Below are 7,894 nucleotides of genomic sequence, written 5' to 3' on the forward strand. Positions count from 1 at the left end.
TGAACCTTCACGGCTCTACTCGAACAAACCCGTCAATTCCGAACAACTTTTCAGGACCGAACCCACTTGCTCACAAAATAAATCAAACCTTGATTAAAACCTAACTCGTTTAACCTAAATAAAATATAAACTCTGAATTGAACCCACTTATCCAACTCAATTTTCAATGATCAGCCTAAACTTGTTGAAACAATAAAGAAAAAAAGAAAAAAAATCCAAACAAACTTGATTTTTTCCTTAAATTCCTCGATAACAAAAATCAAATAAAATTCTCAACTTTGACTTTCTATCCAAGCCACCAATCAAATTATAGAAATCCAATTCAAAGAATTTCCTTTCAGGCTTTTTACTAAATCCTTTTCGTAACCTGATTTCCAACGTGAAACCCAACCACAACGCCACAAACCAACACACCCAATCAAAACAAACAGAACGCAACAATAAACACACGGAACCGTTCTTGATCCTTTGTTCAGTTACGAAATAGTAGCCGGCGACAAAACCCCCTTACAACTTGGTTGTTGGTCACGATGTCTTCTCGGCGTAGCTTGATCTCGACGAAAAGAAAAAACTAATTTTCTTCATTATTTATTTAATCGTAAAGTCACATAAACAATTTCCGATCAAAACCGTTTCGGCCGAACACTCTTACCTAACCGCACACCTCGATCAAACAATTCATATCGATCGCCGCGAAACAGGTCTGACTAACCTGCTAAAAGAAAATCCAATTCGAAAACCCCAACTCGGTTCCGACATGCGCCTACCAATGATAGCTTCTCCTCAAGCCACCGCTCACGCCAATCTCCGTTAACTCTATTATCGATTTCTTGAACTTGGCTCTGGTACCAATTCAAGTCCCGAATCGATAATCAAACACGAACTAAAACGACTAACTCTCGTTTATAATAATCAGAAAATATAACTCAAAAAACTGATTATAATATCTCAAACCCTAACTCGGTTTGACTCTTGATGAACCCTAATTTGGTTATATCATGAACCCTAACTCGGTTACATCTCGTGTGTGCCTCTATATGAACCCTAACTCGGTTATATCTCGTGTGTGTCTCTATATGAACCCTAACTCGGTTGCATCTCACACCACAATCTATAATATCTAACCATAACTCAGTTTATACAGACTAACCTAACTTGTTAGCCAAGACATTACCTATTATAATTACAATATAATTAGAAAACATATTATAATTAGGAAATATAACCAATTAACTATGAGCAGCTTGTCAACATCGGTCCCTCAAATTCACCGACTTGTGACTTGGAGTCCCACTTGATTCATTGCGTGGTATAAAAATTACTAAAATATTATATAATGCATATAATATAAGTTATTTATGTTTAAGAAAATGAACACGAGCCAGCTTTCAGTTGCTCGCCAAACATTGTATATAACATGAGCAAAAAATTCCATTTGTATAGCTTCTAATGTAATATTGAATAAATATATATTATACATACATATAACATGAGAACATAATCTCAACGGCTGGTATGTTACTGTATAACTTACGTATTTGTGTCGCTGTAACACATACGAACTACATAACACACTAACCCCCTATCGACACTACACGACACCCATGTTGGAAAAATACACGCCTTATTTTAAGTGATGACAAACCACAAACAATATGTGCGACCGCAAAACTACACAACAATGTTGGCACTAACGTTGTTGGCACACGCAATCAGGAACTGGGTATGTGTATATTGACTGCTTTGGTTTCCTTTCCTTAATTTCCCCTAGCCTGTTTCGTTGCCCTTCTACAACCGATTCTTGAAAATCGGTCCAACTCATGCTTTTGTTCATGAAGAGTTGACCCAGTAATACCATGTTTGGTCTTATAGTCTTCAAGTTGAGGTACGTTCGGTGTCCCACCTGTCGGATAATCAGATATTTTGAGTGTTTGACGAATTCTGATTTTTAAAGAAAACTAATACATAAAAAGACCAAAAATGACATTTCTATGAATAAAAGACGTTTGTGAAACCCTAAATGTCATGGTAATAATACATGTAGTTTGTTTATCCAAACGTTAAATATTGATTATTATCACAATAAGGGCAAATACCATAAAAACCAACATGATTTCTATTTTTCTCACAAAAGTCTCTCTTAACGGTTTTTCACACACTGAAGTCCATGTACACGTTAAATTTGAACAAAAAAAAAAATTCAAGGACTTTAACGTGTAAAAAGTTGTTGGCGGACTTTTGTTAGAAAAAAACATAAACTATGTTGGTTTTTTATAGTAGTTGCCTTACAATAATTATTTAAATAGGTCTGCGGTGTTCTAGCCGTTAAAACCAATTAAACCGAAGCAAGTTAGTGCTTTGACCGGTTTAAGATTTATGTGGTCCGTGCGTCCGGCCGTTTAGACTTATTTATTAGTTTATTTGTATTTTTTTCAGTAAATGAAATTATGTGTGCATATTATATTCATAGACCAACTTTTATAATCTAAAAAATTTTAGCATAAACTAACAACTTTGAGAAAAAAAATAATAAAAAAAAATCGGGTCAAGTCGCTAAACACTAGAAACATGAAATCGTAATTGTCAAAAACTGGTGAACTGGACTGTAAACACCCCTAAATTCTAAAGGCTGTGTGAGATGCTTACCATAGCATTGTGCATATTTCCGGGTGAAGCGGAAATGAAAATGTCACTATGCATGCTAACATAATAATCAACCGCAGCCGACAAAGAAGCTTTTCCTTTTATTTTGGCTCTTTCTGCTGAGGACGCGAGGCTCTTTTTGTCTTCCATATATGGAAATAGTTGTCGTAATGCGGATATCCTAGCTTCTCCACCATACACCTGCATATGTACTAGTCAAATCTCTAAAACACCCTTCAATATTAATAAAGATAGCAGAGTGAGCATGGGTAATTCCGGAATTTTTGGTGCGGGTGAGGTCAGGTTGACTTGAAACAATTTTGTCCAGAATTTTTATAAGTTAGAAATAGTCTGTGTTGACATATGAATTCAAATATTATATAATTTCAGTACCAACCCATAATTTTATATAAAAGATTTATAAGGTTTTATGCATTAAACACACTTTAGGAAACTTTTGACCCGTTTGACCACTTTGATCGGTGTCCTTTTAAGGCATTTTTATCTGCTTGACCTGCTAGGAATAAACTTTTGGCCCTTTGACCACTTTTGACCGGGGTCCTTTTCAAGGTTTTTCCTTTTATCCACTTGGCCCGTTCACTTTTTTATTCGGTTGGCCCGTTAGTGACAAACTTTTGGCTCGTTTAACTACTTTGACGGGCGTCCTTTTTATCTGATTGACCCGTATGGATAAAACCTAACCCAAATCCTCAATTTCATAACTAGCATGTTGAATTTGTCACCTTGTGTGAAGCGAGGTACAGACGGGTACTATTGTCAAAACCCAAAGCTGCCAGCAATAATCCAATTTCTTCAGGGGTCAACGGGCACCGGCCCTGGTTCCTTAACTCCTCATCCGTGAACCGTGAGTTCATGACTCTTCCTTGCCAAATCGCTTGTCGGTATTTCGCCAAAGCCAATTTCTCGGCTTTTCCGCCACCAAAATCGCACGCCGAATGCGCAGCCATATCCTGAATATTCAATGATAATAAATTGTAAAATAATCGGAAAATATATCTATAGGGATGGGTTAAAATAAAAAAAACACATAGTTTCCTAGGAAGCCTAGGAATAAATCTGGACCCTTGGATCTAGGATTTAGTGGTTGAGATTAATAGTTTCTAAAAATTGTATAGTGTCCTACTTATATAATCCTAATTATGTGGTATGCTTTATTTTAAAGCCTTTCTACACTTCTTAGGAAACAATAATTTCTTATTTAAACTTTTTTTCTATATCTATATGTTGCGGTTACAATGGAGGGGAAACCTCAACATGTAGGAAACCGGAAACCCTAATAAATAATAATGACTAGTAATAATCTATAATTAACATATATCATAATGTCAAGATATTTGTTCCTATAAAATTAGAAATTGACCAATTTGTCCTCAGATAAATAAGTTAGTTATTGTATGTACCTTGTCAAATCGCAAATGTAGAGAAACAAATTTGCCGGCTCCATGACCGTCTTTGGTGTCAATGACTTGTCGAATGTATTTAGTCCCAACCGCATCGATGCTTTCAACGATTGGGTACCGCAGGCGACTCACAAGGGCTTCCCCGAGGCTTCTAACATGAGGGACAAAGACCAAGGCTTCGAAGTTGACTTTGCATCGTAACCGCTGGATTTCTATCGGCATGTTGTCAAAAGCTAGTCGATGTGAGAACGGTGAGATCGCAGCGATCCCGTAGCTGTAAAAGACAATTCGAGTAAAGCTCAATCCCGTTCTTTGAACATAGATTCTGATTTTCATATTAGTTTTAAAGGTTGGCTTCCTTTTTTTTAAATAACGAAATAAGTGTTCTTGATATTCTTCAAGAAATGAAGATCACGAAGTGTTATGAACAACGTAAAAAGACAAAATTTCCCTTTATATTCATGAGCATTTGAAGCAGATTTAGAAGAGTTTGTGTACTAAAGTCTTCAATGGTTCACACATATGATTGATAAGACTTTTTGTTTAGGTATATAAAAAGTATGAATGTCTACCACGAGAGCCACCTAAGCACATGTACTACCGTAATACATAAGGTGGTTATGCAATCGCATAACCACCTATCTTTCTCTCATACACTCTGTATTTTCAGCAGTATATGCTAGTGTCTATGCGCATATCGTGGTTCTCTACTTTAAATTGGTTCTATATTGAACAAGCCAAGAAAGTTATATATTTTTTCCACCTAAAACTAGAAGTGGTATGTCTGAGTCAAAACTCGACTACTTTTGTATGAAAGTATATCGTGTATACTAACCTCTCAAGAACGGGAGCGACGTTTTCAAGATACCAATTTGCTGAAGCATGAAGAGGTGCATTTTTAATCCGGGTAGATCTAATTGCTGAAGCATAATACTCACGTGTACTCCACGCATATTCATCGGGTAACTCCCTAATTATATGTATATCATCCTTCAATATATTCACAAAATGATCAACGTCAAATATTTCCGTGAACGAGCTGCAAAAGCACCATAACACCATACATGTAAATGTATATTTTTAACAAATATGTGTGTACCTAAGTTTAAACTACACAAAAAATATGAACAAACCTCGTATCTTGCCAAACGGGATTCACTTCAAGATATGGTATCATGAGTGTCGCATTGAGGATTTTAGCAATCGCAACCGCGTCACATATCTAATTGAAAATATATAAAATAAGTAAACATGGATCATAAAGGCCCACCTAATATTAGCATTACATTTATTTCAGACAATTCAAACGGGTAGAAAAGGGAACTAGTTAAAAGGATGCAATTTAAGGTGTAGTTAATTACTACAACTTCCTAAATCATTTTATTAAGTCAAACTAGATTATTGTTTATAAGTATCATTATTAGTACTTTCGTAAGGTTGTTTGCTATGATTATTTAGCTTTGGTTGTTTGCTATGATTATATTAGTTTCATTTTATGTTTTTTTGGAGTCACGACTCTTGGTGGGTGGGGCTCTGTCCTTTGGGATAGAGGCAGGGTTTGCTCCCATCACTCCCTCTCAAGACCATACCGTTAGCTCAACTATAAGTGAGATGATAGTGGTATTTTGTCTCTTAGATTATTGTTTATAATCATAGTTTATACATTAATCTTTATGCATAATTTGGGGAAATTGGACCAAAAAAGTCTTAGCATCCGTTCTGACTAGTTACAAACTCGATAATCCACAAATTTTGGCACCTCTAATTGTCAGGTACTACTAAACTTTTTGATTGAATATGTGAAAAACATACCCCCATTCTTTGTTGATTTAATCCACCATCAAGAAACACTTGGATGAACCCAGTGGACTCCGGTAGCGATGCTTTAAATTAGAAATCAACAAGTAACAAATTAGAATGGTAAACACAAATATTAATTATCTCCAATTCATGTCACTTACAAGAGGCAGATGTGGATTCAGCAAATGGTTTCCATCCTTGGTTGGATAAAGGTGTCCAAAGATCAGATAATTGTTCATTTGTCTAAACGTTCAAGAAAACAAAGAAATCCAGTTATTCAATCAAAGATTCAAACTTTTGCAAATAAAAATGTGAAATTTATAAATCAAAGATTCAAATCAGACTCACCGCTTGGTTTTGTAATGCGCTCTTGAACAAGCGCGAGTGCCTAAGCTTTGAAGCATTAGAATCCTGCAAAATCAAGAAAATTTGTAAGAAAATGAAAACTTTTGTACCACATTTGTGGCATCATAATTAGGCAACTTTCCCAAAACATAACTTTTTAATTTCTTTAAAAAATCTTGAATTTTCCTAGGTTTTATCCTGGAATTTCTTGATGTTTCCAGAAATAAATATTGAAACTTTGGATTTTCAAGAAACACCAAAATACATATTGTTACAGAGTTGACTTGACTTAACTTGCATCACCCCTTTATTTCTTTCTTGATTAAATCAATTCCAGATAATGATGAATTTATTTTTATTTCTGGAAAATAAAAAACACCCAAACCCAACATTCATAACCCATGATTCTTGCAATTTACCCACCAAAAACAAGATTTCATATTCACAAAAAGCCAGTTCAATTACATGACTTCAAAACATATATTTCTAAAGATTTCACTTTACATAAAAAAAAAAAAAAAAAAAAAAAAAAAAAAAAAAAAACCTCATCTTTATAAACTTACACAAAACACATTCCCATCATCAATTTCCAAAAAAAAAAATTAATTAAAAAAAAAAAAAGAAAACTCACCGACAAAGTTGGAGAAGAAGCACGATTTGAAGGAGCAACAAGTGGCGGTAATATGAGAAAAAGAAGAGTAAAGAAGGCACCACCATGATGCTGCCGGTGGCTCATCTTGACCGGAGACTTCAAACCGGCGGTGGTAGTAGTAGTAGATGAAATAATAATAATAATAAAAAGGGAAATGAAATAATAATAATAATTAAGATGAAGGAAAGAAGGAAGAGGTGAGGAGAGGAGTGGCAGAGATGTGAATGAATGAGCAAAAGCAAAGCTAGCTTGCCAGCTCACATGGGGTCACCTCTGCTTGTCGTACATTCCAAAACAATATTACAATATTAATAAGTGCAGTGATTTGTGTGATGAATTATTATTATATATACTTTACACAACAGGTGCAGGCAATCAATTTGTTTGCATCGCTTTCTTGGAGCTAGCATTCAAAGTCACCGACAAGTGATTTGTGTCCTTGAATAACAGTGTGTTGTACGAAGGAAGGATTAAGGTATGTATGCTACTTTTTGTCTTTACACAAACGGTAATATTTTTGTGAGTGGTAATTCATTGGTTTATTTTAATGATTATAAGGTCATTAAAATGGGATGAACATGTTATGGAATGTATAAATTTTTTTGTTTAAAATGGATTTTTTTTCAGTCTGAATTTTAAATTGTATTTTCTATATGTGTGCTACTACTATATATATTATATTTATATAAATGTGTTTTTTTAACCATAGTTAATAATCTTTAAGTAAAAGCTAACAAGAAGCTAAAAGAAGTGTTTAAAAATATATGTTTTATTTATGGGTATTGTTATAGTGATATTGTTAATTTTTCAAATTGAATTTTAATAATAAAAAGTGTATTCTATTGATAAATAACAATTCATACTAGTAATTTACGAATGGCTTTGAATTTTGGTTTCTTTATTAATGGCATGGCAATTTCTTTCATACAATAATGGGTATACGCCATCTCCACTTTGGTGGGATGGTAAGGCTTTGGCCTTTGGGTGAGAGGTTCAGGGTTCGATCCATGGCAACGGCGGTTTAATGTAAATA

General features: G+C 34.5%; 1 protein-coding gene across 1 annotated transcript; it reads right to left on the reverse strand.

Moving 5' to 3' along the window:
- Positions 1 to 1,523: 1,523 nt before the first annotated feature.
- Positions 1,524 to 6,945, reverse strand: LOC143636101 (O-fucosyltransferase 39-like). Its single transcript, XM_077103778.1, has 10 exons — positions 6,841 to 6,945; positions 6,213 to 6,275; positions 6,026 to 6,107; positions 5,877 to 5,947; positions 5,198 to 5,286; positions 4,900 to 5,103; positions 4,065 to 4,338; positions 3,387 to 3,614; positions 2,647 to 2,844; positions 1,524 to 1,903 (listed from the first exon to the last, which is right to left on the reverse strand). Exons 1-10 carry the CDS (start codon positions 6,943 to 6,945, stop codon positions 1,691 to 1,693), a joined length of 1,527 nt encoding a protein of 508 aa, XP_076959893.1. The 3' UTR covers positions 1,524 to 1,690.
- Positions 6,946 to 7,894: the final 949 nt, after the last annotated feature.

The sequence above is a fragment of the Bidens hawaiensis genome, unplaced genomic scaffold, assembly GCF_021521415.1.
Source record: "Bidens hawaiensis isolate Kalapana, Puna unplaced genomic scaffold, B.hawaiensis_p1.1 tig00007783_1, whole genome shotgun sequence".
Lineage (NCBI taxonomy): Eukaryota > Viridiplantae > Streptophyta > Magnoliopsida > Asterales > Asteraceae > Bidens > Bidens hawaiensis.